This window comes from Sorex araneus, chromosome 1 (genome assembly GCF_027595985.1).
Source record: "Sorex araneus isolate mSorAra2 chromosome 1, mSorAra2.pri, whole genome shotgun sequence".
Classification (NCBI taxonomy): Eukaryota; Metazoa; Chordata; class Mammalia; order Eulipotyphla; family Soricidae; genus Sorex; species Sorex araneus.
The window spans coordinates 195,895,878-195,910,605 of NC_073302.1; the positions used below are offsets into that span (position 1 = coordinate 195,895,878).

At 71.3% G+C, this 14,728-nt stretch overlaps 1 protein-coding gene across 1 annotated transcript in view; it reads right to left on the reverse strand.

The window, feature by feature from the left end:
• Positions 1 to 2,261: 2,261 nt before the first annotated feature.
• Positions 2,262 to 14,728, reverse strand: part of LOC101551980 (collagen alpha-2(V) chain) — a 44,742-nt gene continuing 32,275 nt past the window's right edge. Inside the window, exons 6-20 of the mRNA XM_055126922.1 lie at positions 8,141 to 8,275; positions 8,006 to 8,050; positions 6,816 to 6,932; positions 6,200 to 6,271; positions 5,463 to 5,498; positions 5,323 to 5,385; positions 5,012 to 5,047; positions 4,211 to 4,252; positions 3,788 to 3,883; positions 3,646 to 3,681; positions 3,434 to 3,484; positions 3,251 to 3,295; positions 2,729 to 2,782; positions 2,499 to 2,565; positions 2,262 to 2,334 (exon numbers count right to left, since the gene is read on the reverse strand). Coding sequence (XP_054982897.1) covers positions 2,766 to 2,782; positions 3,251 to 3,295; positions 3,434 to 3,484; positions 3,646 to 3,681; positions 3,788 to 3,883; positions 4,211 to 4,252; positions 5,012 to 5,047; positions 5,323 to 5,385; positions 5,463 to 5,498; positions 6,200 to 6,271; positions 6,816 to 6,932; positions 8,006 to 8,050; positions 8,141 to 8,275 — 791 coding nt within the window. The 3' untranslated portion in view covers positions 2,262 to 2,334; positions 2,499 to 2,565; positions 2,729 to 2,765. The remainder of the gene's footprint in view (positions 2,335 to 2,498; positions 2,566 to 2,728; positions 2,783 to 3,250; positions 3,296 to 3,433; positions 3,485 to 3,645; positions 3,682 to 3,787; positions 3,884 to 4,210; positions 4,253 to 5,011; positions 5,048 to 5,322; positions 5,386 to 5,462; positions 5,499 to 6,199; positions 6,272 to 6,815; positions 6,933 to 8,005; positions 8,051 to 8,140; positions 8,276 to 14,728) is intronic.

The window sequence follows — 14,728 nt, forward strand, 5'->3', positions numbered from 1 at the left end:
CCCTCAGCCTCTGCGGGCAGCGGGCAGCGGGCCCGATACAGACGTCCGTCAGGTGGGGGGTCTGCGTCCCGGTGCGGGTGGGCAGCGCCCCCGACTCACAGGGTCACTCGCTTCGTCCATTTTGAACCCGTCCCGCTGCGTGGGCCCAAGGGGAGGCTGGGCACAGCCCCTGGGCGGAGGAGGGGAAGGTCCCGGCAAACAGGGAGGAGAACTGGGCCTCGGGGGTCCGCACTCGGGAAGCTGCCCCGGACTGTCTTCTCTTAGCGCCTGTTTCAGCGTCCGGAATGCCGGGGCCGCTCCCGACTCCCCGGGAGTTGCTCCTGGTGGGCTGAGGGGCCCCGCGGCTGCCGGGGGTGGAACCAGCGTCGCCTCACTCCCGGGCTGTCTCCCAGGCGCCCCCCAAATTTGCAAAATGACGCATAAGCCTGGTTCCCCCGTGAAAGCTGGGGGGACCCCAGCCCGGGACTGCTCGAGTCCCGCCGGCGGGCAGGACGCCTGCTCCCGGGAGGGGGTGAAGCCTCCCACAGCCAAGGGCCTTCCCGGCTCGGTCCCCGAGAGACTGGCACAGGGCGCCCAGGCAGACAGGGGCCTGGCGGGTCGGGGAGTCGGAAACCGAGTCTTACAAGGCTGGCCCCGAGAGACGCCCCACCCTGGCCTCTCCCGGGCCCGGCGGGGAAGACTCGGCCTCCCAGAGCCGAGCACTCAGGTGTGGAGGCCGAGGGTCGCTCGAGGGGGTCCCCAGCCTGCAAGGGAGGGGGCTGACGCACCCGCGCATGGCGACGCATCTCCCGCACAGCACAGCCTGGGCGGACTCGAGCTCTGTCCCCACATGGTGCCGAGCCCTCACACAGGCCAGAACCCGGGGCCTGGGTCTCTCCAGAGAAGAAGCTTCTCCCCAGCTCTGGGGGCGCCCATGGCACCCACAGATAGATCCCCGCGAGCTTCATTCCTCTCCCGGCACCTCAGGGCTGAGACACCCCGACCCCTCAGGGCTGAGACACCCCGACCCCCCTCGGGACTGAGACACCCCGACCCCCTCGGGGCTGAGACACCCCGACCCCTCAGGGCTGAGACACCCCGACCCCCTCGGGGCTGAGACACCCCGACCCCCTCGGGGCTGAGACACCCCGACCCCCTCGGGGCTGAGACACCCCGACCCCTCGGGGCTGAGACACCCCGACCCCCTCGGGGCTGAGACACCCCGACCCCTCGGGGCTGAGACACCCCGACCCCCTCGGGGCTGAGACACCCCGACCCCCTCAGGACTGAGACACCCCGACCCCCTCAGGGCTGAGACACCCCGACCCCCTCAGGGCTGAGACACCCCCAACCCTTCAGGGCTGAGACACCCCCACCCCCTCAGGGCTGAGACACCCCCAACCCTTCAGGGCTGAGACACCCCCAACCCTTCAGGGCTGAGACACCCCTATTCCCGTAGTGAGGGCGAAACCGATGCTGTGACAGGCTGCAGCTAACATCCTCAAGTAGGCCTCAGTCTCTGTTTCCCCAGAACAGGACTCGCAGTTCTGGTAGACTCCCAGTTGAGTGATTAGGATCTGGGCAGTTGGTCTGTCCGGTCACGAGGGGTCACTGTCCCTCCTCAGAAGTTGTTACTCGCCACTGTCTAACGCTGACACTGTCATCCTAGGGCCGGTGCTAACCACAGGCCAGTGTATAAACTGCTCTTGACTCTGACCCCGTATAAACCGCCGTGATTTGGAGTCGGGGTCCTGGTCAAAACTCCACTGCGCTGGACGAGACTCGGACCCTAGCTCGTTCTGGCGCTGGCTCGGGCTGATAATAAAGCTCCTTTGCGTTTGCGTGAGCGTGTGTGGCCCTGGTCTCCCGCGACTGGGGGTCAGACACTCAGGCCCGACGCTCGGCCGGGCAGCAGGAGCCCAGGACGGGTCTCCTGGTCTGGCCCCCTGGCTGCAGCGTGTGCCCTGGACACTCACCGTCGGGTCCAGGGGCCCCAGGGGCCCCGGGGAGGCCTTGTGCTCCCGGCCTGCCATCCGTCCCCGGGGGTCCGGGGTACCGCGCGGGGATGCCGGGGTCTCCGCTGAAGCCTTTGGGCCCCATCTCTCCGGGGAAGCCCCTCTTCTCGTCTGTAAGCACAGCAGTGGGGGGGGGGGGTGGGCTCCCGTGCCCCTGCCCTCCCCCCCCGCGCCACAGAGGTGAGGCGGTCCCGGGTGCAAGCCTGGGGCGCCGGCCAGTCCACGTTACCTTCCACTCCCATGGGCGCGCCCGGCAGGCCTGGGGGCCCGGGGTCTCCTGGCTGCCCACGGCTGCCCGGCTCCCCGTGGGGCCCCGGGAACCCGGGTTCTCCTCTGATGCCTGCAGGGAATCGGCCTGAGTCAGGGCCGGGCTCCGAGTCCCGCTGCAGGCCGGCCCCGCCTGCCCTGTGCCCAGCTCCTGCCCACGGCGCACGGGGCACGCAGGACAGCCTGGGACGGAGCCGCGGCGGCTGCTCTGCTGGGCGTCGCGCCCGCTGGACGTACCTTTGGCGAGGGACGGGTGCGGGGAGTAGCCTGGGGGGCCGGGGGGGCCCTGGACGCCGGGTTCTCCCTGGGCGGGCAGGGCAGAGCGTGAGGTGGGGGCTCCGGACACGTTCCGAGTGCCGGCCCTGCCGGGGGTTGCTTCCCTCCCTGCCGTGGGGGTGCCAGGACCCGGCTCTGCCCTCTCAGCACCCGCTGCCCGCCCGGCACTTCTGCCCCCTCTCGGCGCTCACCTTGGGTCCGGGCGGGCCGTCGGGGCCTTGGTAGCCATCAGGACCTCTGGTTCCCTGCAAGGCACAGCCTGGCTGAGCCTCCCGCCCGCCGCCCGCCCGCCTCCGGCTCTTCCGTCCCCCACCCTCTCCCCGAAGTCCGGTTCTGGCATCTGGTGGGCACGACTTGGAGCCCCCCATCCTGGGGCCCCTCACTTCATCCTGGGGCCCGAGACACTGGGGTGGGGAGGGGGCCCCTGGTGTGGCTGCCTGCTCATGAGGCCACGTCACTGGGTGTGGAAGGGGGTTCAGCACCAGCACCCCAGGAAGTGCTCCAGGAGGCACCGGGCCCTGTTGTGATGCTTCTTCATTAGATACACCCCAGGACACTCTCACTCCTCCAGAGAAGAGCGAGAGGGAGAGAGAGAGGGAGAGAGAGAGGGAGAGGGAGAGGGAGAGAGAGGGAGAGAGAGGGAAAGGGAGGGTGGGAGAGAGAGGGAGGGAGCGTCCAGTGCTCAGACTGGCCGCGGGAGGGCCCCCACTTACCCTCAGGCCCAGGTCTCCCTTCTCTCCGGGGTAGCCGGCCAGGCCCTGTGCAGAAGGCGGGGAGGGGCCGTGAGTGGTTCCTCGTGCCCCCGAGAGGGTCCCAGCTCAGCAGCGCGGGGGCGCAGGGGGCTCCACCTTGAGCATGCACCAACGCCCCCCAGAGTGAGGGGTGCCGGGACTCACCCGCTCTCCCGGGAAGCCCACGATGCCGTCTTCCCCCTTCATGCCGTAGCCCTAGGAGAGAGGGGGCAGCTGGGGGACCGCCCAGCCAGAGCCCGGCCGCCCGCCTCCCCCGCTTCCCTTTGGAAAGAGCCGGGTTTGGTTTAAAAACGTCAGACACTGGCAGGAGGGAAAAACCCACGAGAAGGCAGTGGCCCGCGGGCACCTGCACCTACCTGCCGCCCGGGGTCCCCCTGGCTCCCCTTGATGCCCTGTGGGGAGGAAAGGCCGTGAGGGCCAGAGCTCAGGTCGGGCCCCGCCCAGGGCCGTCCGCCTGCCGTCGTCCGGGCCTGGTGCGGGCGTGCCCGTGCCCCGTACCTTGTAGTGCTCCAGGTGCAGCGTGTCCTTGCTGGGGCCCGTGACGGGCTGCCCCTCGGACGGAACCCCGTTGGGCCCCGGCAGGCCCATCTCGCCCTGCGTCGGGGAGAGACGGGTCAGACGCCGCGGACAGGCACACGGCCCGGGGGGCCGCTGGGACCCTCCGACAGCCCAGGCCTCCCGGGCCGCCAGGGCGGGGGCGGGGCAGGGTCCCTGAGACGGCCGGCTTCCCCCCGGCCGCCCCCGGCTGCCCCTCGGTCCAGCCTGCTCGGGAGCCAAGTGGAAGGACCCGGGGCTGAGGCACCTGTGGGGGCTGGGGGGGGGCACTGGCTGTGGGGACCCCCAAGGCCACGAGAGGCCCCGGGGCTGCGGGGAGAAGCTGGCCGGGGCCGGCTGGGCGGGGCAGGCCTCCCGCCGCCTCACCTTCTCGCCCTTCTCTCCGTAGAAGCCCAGTCCGCGGTTGCCCTGGGGAGGAGACGGTCGTCCACCGTGAGGCCTTTGTCCCCTCCCAGCCCCTCCCGGCTGGGGCCCCGCCCGGCTGTTCCCGCGGCACGAGGACCCCCGGCAGCTGCTCGGGGGCTGTGTCTGGGGGTCGGGCCCGGGACCCTCCTGCCGGGCTGAAGCTACGGGCAGAGCCTCCATCTACATGGCCCCGTCCCGCTTCACGGGGCGTGGCCAGCCCAGGTCACGGCGGCTCCTGCTGCCCGGGCCCCTCTTCCCCCGGGGGAGCCGGCCGGGGGCTCTGGCCGGGGGCCGTGAGGACAGGGGTGTCGTGCTGGCGGCTCTCGGCCCGGGCCCTCCCCACCGCGCGGCCGCTGGCGGGGCCGTAATGAGTTCCAGCCACAGAGGAAGCGGGGTCAGAGGGCGGAGGGGCCGGGCGGGGATCTGGAGCAGGGCCTGGGAAGGTGGGGGCGGTCCTGGACGTCGGCCCTGCCGCGTCCCCTTCCACCTCCCCGCCCGGCCCGTCCCCAGGCGGGGACACGCTCGCCCGCCTCCCGCACCCAGTGGCCGGGTCTGGTCGTGCCGCTGGGCCCTGGCACTGCCCCGGGCGGGTCTGCCCAGCCCCTCTCGCCCCTTGGCCTGGGCTCAGCTGTCCATTCTCGTGGGGCCGCGGGGTGCCCTGACTCGAGGAGCCAGGAAGCCCCCACTGGTGCCCCTCATGGCCGCTGGGCTCCCGGCTCAGGCCTGACAGTCCCAAACGTCCCGGGCAGGCCCCATGCTCACCTGCTGCCCTTTGGGTCCGGGGGGTCCCGGCGGGCCCTGCGGGGAGACAAAGCCCGTGATGCCGTATCCTCACCCCGCCCGGCGGGCTCGGGGGGCCGCGAGCTGGCGGGGTCCGTGCCATCTGGGCTCCCGGGGGCCAGCACCCACCAGGGCAGGACGGGGAGGGGAGGCGGGCGAGGCAGGGGCGAGGCGGGGAGGGACTCCCAGCAGCCCTCACTGTCCCTCCCTGCTGGCCCGGGCGCACACCGTCGCCGGGACCCGCAGTGGACGGGGCTGCCCTGGATGGGACCCGGGGGTAGGTGGGCACTCACCGGTCTCCCTTGAGCGCCGACTGGCCCCATCGGCCCCATGGGCCCCGGGCGGCCGGGGGGACCCTGGAAGGCAGAAGGGGCAGTGAGGGGGCAGGGCGGGCACAGGGGGCGCCGGGCGCGTCCACTGGGGAGAAACTCACCTGGAAGCCGACCAGTCCCGGCTCGCCGGGCTCCCCCTGCAGAGAGAGCGGGTGAGCGGATGCACGGGGCCGGGGGACACTCGGGACGAGGGGACACGCACGGGGCAGGGGAGGGACACGCATGGACCCGGGGGGGACACACATGGGGCAGGGGAGGGACACGCATGGACAGGGGGACATGCATGGGGCCGGGGAGGGACACGCATGGATGGGGGGACACGCATGGGACATGAAAGGGACACGCATGGACCCGGGGGGGACACACATGGGGCAGGGGAGGGACACGCATGGACCCGGGGGGGACATGCACGGGACAGGGGAGGGCCACGCATGGACCCGGGGGGGGACACGATGGGACAGGGGAGGGACACGCATGGGCCCGGGGGGGACACGCACGGGGCAGGGGAGGGAACATGCATGGACGGGGGGACACGCATGGGGTAGGTAGGGGAGGGACAGGCATGGACCTGGGGTGGACACGCATGGGACAGGGGAGGGACACGCATGGGCCCAGGGGGGACACGCATGGACGGGGGGGAACAGCACGGGCCCGAGGGACACGCAGGCCTCTCCCATGGGGACCGTCGCCCAGTGCCGACGCGGCCCGTGGGGTGCAGCCTACACAGCCGGTGGTCAGGGCATCCCCACGGGCCGTGAGCTGGAGCCCCCCCACCTGCCCAGCCAGGTCCCTGGACGGTCGCCGCCTCACCGGGGGCTGGTGCCTGCGGGCGACTCACCCTGTACTTGCCGCGCTCCTCGGGGGACAGTGCGTAGGGCTCGCCCTTCTGCCCTTTCGGCCCTTGGGGCCCCTGCGGGCGGGAGGGGGAGACGGGCGTCACCCTGGGCGGGCGCCTCCCACGTGCCAAGGACGTTTCCCCAGGATGGGGCGACGCCCAGCCCAGCCCGGCTCCGCCCGCAGCTGCAGCCCCGAGTGTGGGGGGGGCTGTGCCGGCTCCGGCCCGGGTCCCGCACCCCGAGGCCCCGCACCCACCCCCCAGAGGGAGCAGGGACGGGGTGGGAGGGTCCCGGGCGGGCCGGGGCAGCTGGGGGCGGCCGCGCCCTGGGGGGTGCTGTGACTTGGGTTGAACGCGGGCGCCGGCCTCACTGTGCTGGAGACAAACACCACCAGCCGGCAGCCGTGTGGCCGCCTCGGCGGCAGAGGCTAGGAATGATCCCCAAGTGCTCCGGAAGCACGGGAGCGGCCCTGGGGCGGCAGGCGGGAGAGTGACCTCCCGAGGGGACAGGGCACGGGCGACGTGGCCGGCTGAGGAAGGAAGGGCCCGTGGTGCATTCGGGCCGGGAGGGGCCCTGAGCCCCCCTAAGCTCCCCAGAACCCACCACGCAGCTACTCACGGGAGAGCCGGGGATGCCCCCGGTGCCGGAAGGCCCCTGCGGGCCGGCGTCTCCACGGGTGCCGTTGCAGCCGTCGTGGCCGGGCGGCCCTCGGGGACCGCCTTGGCCCGGGTGCCCCTGCGGGAGAGGTTTGGTGGGTGCCGAGCCGGGAAGGACCCGGGGGGCTGCCAGAAGCGGGGGGACGGCAGCGCCTCCCGGGGCCACAGGCCAGAGCAGAAGGAAGCATTCTAGAAAGTTCTAGAAGGAGCTGGTGCCTTCTCAGGGCAGCAGGCGGCCTGACGCCACGGGCGAATGCTTGACGGGCAGGCCCCCGCCGGGAGGTTCCCGGGGGCACAGGGACCCTCTCCTGCCCCCTCGGAAACTCGCCCTCTTCTCACAAGGCGAGAGGGGCCGGTGTGGGCTCTGCCGGGTGGGGACGAGAGAGGGACCAGCCTCGGGACCGCTGGCCCACCGCACCCCTGCTCTGTCCTCTCCTGCAGGCCCCAAACAGCCGGCGGCTCTGTGTGTGTCTCCTGTGTGCGAGCATGAGGGCATCCATGTGCAAACTTACACACATGTGCATATTCACATGCACGCACATAGGCACAGATGAACATACATGGCCTCTGAGCATACAGCACACGTGTGGGCACATGTACATCCATGGTAAACGTGCATGTATAAATTCACGAGTGTCTGCTTACGTATTCCTATGCACACACGTGAACATGTGTGCAGGGCATGCACACGTACACCGAGGTAGGTGCATACACGCGTGTGTAGGCTCAGGCCCGTGTGTGCCGTGTCCCCCGGGCGGCAGCAGACAGACTGACCCGGCCATCTGGAGCAGCCCGCCAGGCAGGAAGCGGCCCTGGGAATCTGCCGGGCCGGGCCGCTGATTTATTATTTTATGCCACGAGAAGGAAAGTCAACTGGGTTAGAAAAACAGCCTCGCCGTGGAGGCTGTTCCGGCTCACACAGGCCTTTTCTTCTGTGCAGATGGCGAGAGGCTGGGGGCCGCGGCCGGGCTCCCCGCAGGGGGTCTGCGGGGGCGGCCACACGGGCCGAACCCGGGCCGAACCCGGGCCGGGTCCGAGCCAAGCGGCCTCAGCCCTGCAGCCCAGGTCTAGAAGCTCCGTGTGCGAGGGAGACGGCCAGGCTGGGCCCGGGTTCGAGAGGGAAGCGTGCACGCGGGTGTCCACAGTACTTACGGGAATCCCGTCGGCCCCCGGGAAGCCGGACACGCCTCTGACCCCCTGCGGGGAGAGACAGACGGTGAGGGCGAGCGGCCCCTGGGCCCCCAGCCCGCCCCAACCCCCCCGCCCCACGCCCCGGCCCCATCCTACCACTTCGCCTTTGGGTCCCGTGACGCCGGGCCGGCCGCGCTCGCCCTTCTCTCCCTTGTGGCCCTGCAGGCCGGGGAAGCCCTGCAGGCCCGGCGGCCCGCTGTAGCCCTGGGTGCCCACCGGTCCCGGCTGGCCCTGGAGGAACGAGAGTGTCCGGTGAGCTGAGCCTGCGGGCGAGGGTCCCCAGGCCCCAGGGACCGGCCTCGTGGGACTTCCTGTGGAGACAGACTTCGGAGGACACTCAGCGGGAGGGAGGGCGCTGGCCGCGGGCTCACACCTGGGCCCTCCAGCCCCCCAGGGCCCCGTCTCAGGGCCTCCCGGAGAGCCCCTCAGGGCCGAAAGCAGCCGGTCCCACCACGCCAGCCCCCTGCACACCCGCCTGCGGCCCGGCCCAGGGCCCGTGTTGGGTCTCGGCTCTCCCAGGGAGGAGACACTGTCTGCTTCTCTGTTTCTGTTTTTGTTTTGTTTTGTTCTGGGCCACACACAGTGTAGCTCGGGTCGGCTCTGGCTCTGCACTCGGGGAGGGGGGCGGAGTGGGGGGTGGGCTGCGGGGATGCAGCCCCAGGCAGGGGCAGGGGGCCCCGTGCCTGCGTCCAGGGGAAGATGTTCCCGGCCACGGAGGGCGGGCGCCAAACACGGCCGGTGGGGCCAGCGGCCTGGCCAGGGCCCTGCGGGTCCCGAGTCCCGATTCCCGCGCCGAGCTCGTCCTGGGGCCCAGAGTGGCCCCCGCAAGGAGCAGCTGCGGGCCGAGGGGCGGTTCAGGACGGGGGGGGGTCGTGTCCAGGCGGCGAGCTGGGGGAGCCCGGCCTCCCGACTGCCCTGTCCACCTCAAGCCATGTCTGCACGGCCACTCCCTCCCCTGACCGCCTCCTCGTCCAGGCTGGCTCTTTCAGAACTCGGGGTGCAGTGCTCCCAGGCCTGCACCCGGCCACAGAGGACCCGGACGTGCAGGGGTGGTGGCCGCCTGAGCCCGGGAGCAGGACAGCCCGGGTGGGGGCGTGGGAGGGCCCGGTGGGTGGGGGGTTGCCAGCTCGGGCCTGTGGAAGAGCGGGCACAGCCACCACTGGCAGTTCCCGCACCCAACACTAGGGGGCAGCCAGGGGCCCCGCAGTGCCTGCCCTCCCCTGGACGGGGCTGGGGTTGTGCTGACCCGGCAGGGGAGCAGAGGCCCCAGGGAGGCTCTGCTGGAAGTTTCGAGGGCAGAAGCCACTGTGGCCTGGAGCACGCATCCAAGTTCAGATTTCTCTCCAGGGGACAGCGGCCGAGTCACGGGCTGGACAGGGGCAGTGTGGGCACACGCAGGGCTGTGGCCTCCCAGGACACGGGGCCGATCCCACACATGCACAATACACGCACACATGCAGACGCACACACGTGTAGGTGCACACACATGTACACTCATGTAGATGCACAGACATGCACACACATGTAGATGCACACATACATACGTTTGGATGCACACTCGTACACACATGCACACATGCAGCTGTACACACACACACACACACACACACACACACACACACACGTGCGCGCGCGCTGGTGTGCAGCCTGCAGTCCAGGCCGGAGCCAGCCTGCCCCGGCTCCCAGGGCAGGAGTCCAGCAGTTATTTCCGGGGCCCCAGAGGTGGTGCCCCAGGCCACCCCGAGTCTCCCACACTGTGGCCCTGGGGGCTGGGCACAGGCTGTGGGCTGGGCCGGGACAGCTCTCTGGGGGGCGCGGGGGCCGCAGGGCCCTCTGTGCTGGCGCTGGGGCCACTCCGGGCTGGCCCCGGGAGGGACAGCAGAGCGGGCAGGCGCCTGTGTGGGCCCCTCCCCCAGTGCAGGAGGCGGGGGGTCTCCTGCGAGCCGGGGCACATCCGCAGGGCAGAGGCCCAGGCCGGGAGGAAGGGGCAGGCGGCCCGCTGCCCTGACCGGGAGCGGGGTCCCCCAGGGAGGAACCAGATGACATTCACACCCATTCCAGAGCGCTGACTCACCAGCCTGTTCCCATGACACAGGAAAGGGCTCAGGACGTCTGTCCGCGCACTGACCGCCCCGGGCCCCACAGCCCTGCCCCTCCACTCCGACACGGCCCCCCTGTCGGCGGGAATGGGGCCGCGGAGCCCAGAACAGGGGTTGCCATGCCTGCGCCTCCCCTGCTCACACGTGTGCGGCTGATGTGAGCGTGCACAAGAGTGTGAAGCTGCATGAGTGTGACAATAGGAGTGTGACATGGATGCGAGCATGCGTGTGCAAGGACAGGAACGGGGGCCGAGTGAGCGTGACAAGGGTGGAAGGGAGTATGATGGATGCGTGTAACATGTGTGTGAGGAGAAGGGTGACAACTGAGCAGGAGTGTGTAAGAACACGCGTGAGCATGTGGGAGGAGGCTGTCGGGGGTCCCTCCTGGCCCCCTGTGCCCTCCCCCGCCCACGGACCCGGCTTCCTGTCCTGTCCTGCCCTGTCCAGGGCACCTGGGGACCTCCCGGGGCTGAGCACTGTGAGGGGTGCGGGTCTGGAGCCCTGGGAGCTGCCCGGGCGTGGGGGAGTCTCAGGCCCCGCCCCCACTCGAGCAGCAGCTCCCGCAGCACCGCCCCCTCTCAGCGGGAGCCTCTCCAGGGAAGGTTCCAGGCCCTTCTAGGGACACGGTGCGGGGGGGGGGGGGGGGGAGCAGGGGGGGCAGTCGCAGCCCAGCGCCCGGCTGGGAACCCGCCCGGAGTACTTCCGGGACACGTCGCGGGCCCTGGGCGCCCCCACCCCCCACCACAGCTGGGAACACAGACCCTTCCCAGCCACAGCCCCCCTTTGATCTCGGGAATAATCTGCCGTGCTTGGACTTTGCAGGAATGTTCTAATTCCTGCGGCCCACGGCCCCCATCCCCACCCCCCGGCCCTGCCGGGCTGGCAGAGCTCTGGGCTGGTGTCTCCCCTGCCCTGTCTGCCTGGGGTCTCTCCCTGGGTCCCCCGCCCCGCGGCCTTTCCCGAGACCCTCCTCTCACACCCCCGTGCGTCTCCCGGCCCTCCCTGCGGTGGCCTGTCCACGCAGCCACGGGCCGGACCACGGGCTCTGCCGCCAGGCTGGGCGCGAGAACAGGCCATCCGTGGGGGCCGGCAGGGGACAGTCCCCGGGGAGAGAGAGACCTGCCCCAGAGCGCCCTCCCCAGGCGGCTGGGGAAGAAGCAGCTGTGTCTCGGCCCAGCCGGGGCCACTCTGAGCCTAGCGGACACCCGCGGGCCGGAGTCTCTGAGACAAAATGGAAACTTTGAAGAGCCTTAAAAACGCTTTGTTTATTTTAGTTCCCAGGGGCAGGGGAACGCGCAAACAAAACCCCATTGTCTCCTGCGAGCGCCCCCGGGCATTCACACGGGCGGAGCTGGGGGCCTGGGCGGCCCCCTGGAATGACCCCGATCCCCGAGCCCCCTCCTCACGCGGGCGGGCACCAGCCCAGGGGTCGCGCCTGGGAAAGAAGCAGCGAAACGGAACAGCCGCCCGGCGGTTGCAACACGGCGCCCCGCGGCCAGGGGGGCTCGGGAGCGTGGAGACGCGGGGGCGTGGGCCGGCGGCCCAGGAAGCGGCAGATGTTTTCTGTTAGGAGGCGTTGGGAGGCCACGAGGTACATCTGCTTTGTTTCCGTCGCAGGACAAGCCTATCTGGGACTGTTTTGCCCGGCGTGGACGGGAACACGCTGCTCCCGCCCGCCCGCCCGCCCGCCCGCCCGCGGGGGCCGTGGGGGCATGTGAGCGGGGCACACCTGGGCGGCAAGGCCAGACGCCCACTGTCTCCTCCGGGCCCACACCAGAACCAGGACTTAGCTGTGGGCCACGCCAGACACGGGGTGGGCTGGGCCCGCGTGCGTCACGCATGGGACGCCCTCCCCTGCCTGCCACTCCCGCACCTCTCTGGGTGGGGGGGTCCGGGTTCGAGTGATGGGGACAGGGGAGCGACGTTCCGTGGGCCCAGCTCCTCCAGGCCCCGGCCGGACACCCAGGGCCCTGAACGCAGTGTCCTGCGGTCTCTGGCCAGCTGTGACCCCCACCAGCGCATGCAGACCCCGAGTCCGCAGTGTAGGACAAGCCCCCACTCTGCCCCGCCCAGGCCGAGACCCTCCAGAGCTCCCGGGACCCCCAAGGCGAGTCCGGCTGGCAGCTGTGTGCTCAAGGGGCCACGTGGCACCGGGACTCACGTCTGAGGCCTGCTGGCCCTCCACAGACTGGATGCCCCCGGGAGCCGCCCCAGGCGCATGCTCACCGCGGAGCATCTGTGAGACCCAGAAGCCCGAGGGCCAGGCGGCCGGGGGGCAGCCCAGAGGCCCTGCTCCGACGCCAGCGCGCCAAGCCCTGGCAGGACACCGGGGGCTGGCACGGGTGGCAGGGCCTGAGGTGCCGGGACCAGCCGGGGGGCAGCACGCAAGGCCAGCGCCCCCCCGCCTGTCCCTCCGGCCCGACGCCCTCCGAGGGCAGCCTGAGTGGACGCTGCCTCTCCCCCTCGCCCGGCCCACGGTGAGGGCGTCCAGCGGTGTGTCTCTACCCGCCAATGTGCCTTCCCGGGCCGCGGGCACCGCGCAGATAAGGGGCTTCTTATTTTCAGTCGCTCGCCCACCACCCCCACCCCCGGCGCTCTGTAAAAATAGCCGGGAAACCACCAGCCCGGGACGGGGACGGGAGGAGGAAAAGGAAGCAGGGCCAGGAAAGAAACCTGCTTTTCAGATCGGAAGGGGCTGCTCTAAAAACAGCCCCAAGGCCGCTCGAGGCTCAGCGCCCGCCACCCCAGCCCGGCCCGGCCCGGCCCCCAGCCTGCCCCGTCACAGGGGGCAGCACCGTGCGGGCCCCTGCCGACGGCCTGCCCCCAGCCCTTGCTTTTCCAAGACAGGCTCTGTCATGGCCGCACTTTCCCGGGGACTCACAGAGCCCAGAAACCCACATTCCCGCGGCCAGTGACCTCCACACCAGGGCCCGAGGGCCGCAGCCGAGAAGCTGGGTGGTGGGTCCCTGGAGGCAGGGCGGGGCCCCGGTTCCGGCTGGCCCAGTGCCGCTCAGCGCAAGCTGTCCTTGGCAGGACCCCGGGGAAGGAGCCTGACGTGGTGATGCACTGGCGAGCGGGGGGCGGGTGGCCGGCCCAGCGCCCACGTCCTGGCTGTGAGGGTCATTAATGCGGCCGGCGGGGCCTTGGCAGCCGCAGCCTGACCAAGGGTGGGCAGCTGGGCGCAGTCCTGTTCCCGCTGCCCCCGAGGCCTCCGGGGTGGCTCCTCGGGGACGGGAGAGTCACAGGGCAAGTGTCCACGCTGAGGACCAGCTGCAGCTGCGGGGCCAGCGGGAGGGTGTTTCCCAGGCCAGGGAGCCAGGCCTGTCCGCCCAGCACGGCCCCACGCGGGCATCAGGCCGCAGCTGCAGCTCCCGTTATCTGCCCTTATCTCTCGAGACGGACGAGCAGGGGGGCCAGTCTGGGGCTCTTCCCCAGGAACTCTCTCCCACGAGCTTCCGGAGCTCGGAGGGACAGTGCCCCAGGCCGGCCGGGTGGCCCCAACACGGAGTGGGCACCCCAACACCGCCCCTGCCCGATGCGAGTGCGACCCATCTCCGCGCCAGGGGCCTGGGGCCACCCACAGTAGCGCCCGGGGCTGCTCCCTGGGGTGGGATGGAGACTGGCCCCGCGCGCCCAGCCCAGGCCGGCCCACTGGGCCGACTGGGCCCTGACTCCGTGTCCCTCGGCTGCCCGCTTGCTCCTGAGGGTGGAACTGTCTCTCTCCCCCACTCTGAACCTCGCGCTCATCCCGGTCAGACACGGCTTCTACCGAGTGTCCCCTCTGCCTGGACGCGCTGTCCATCTGGTGGCACCCTCTGTTCCCCATGGCAGAGAAGCCGTGTCCATGCCGGGCCCCCCTGCCCCCCCCCAGCAGAGGCTCCGGCCACACTGCCCGAAGCATCCGCCCGGGCCTTGTCCCTCGAGGAGCTGCCCACTGGCGGGGGGGGGGGCATGTGTCGGCGGCTGTCCTGCGGTGTGCAGGACCCCCGCCTCTCCGTGGACAGGCTGCGGGCACGCGCCCCCAGGCCGCCCTCCCGAGGGGTGGGTGCCACGGCTCCCGACTCCACGGCCCCCGCAGTGCCCGGGCCCGTCCCACGGCCTCGTGTCCTCCCTGGGACCCGAGCCTGGTCTCCACGGCCAAGTGTGGCCACCGCGAGCCCCAGCTTTTGCAACGACTCCTGGATGGGAGGGGGGTCTCGCGGTGAGAGAGGCTGGGGGACGCGCCTTGGCCCTCTGTCCTCGGCTCCCCTGCGGAGCTGCTGGGAATGGAGAAGCCCCGTCCCCCACCCGGGGTCCCGGAGAGCGGCTCCCGCAGCCCCTGGCCGCCCCGGGCGCCCCCAGCCAGGTGGGCAGGAGCCGGCCCAGGCAGCTATTGTGCGCTGGACCGTCTCGGAGGGAAGAGGAAGTGTGGGGCCCACTCGGCCAGCTGGGCCCCCGGCGGAAACGCCCGCTCCTGCTCCCCACCACCAGAGAGGGGTGGGCGCGCGGCCAGCGCAGCCGGGATCCTCGGGCCCCAGGGGGACGGAGGAATGAGCGCTGAGCTAATATGGTCATGCGCAGCGCGGGGCGGCCAGCGGCGGCCTCC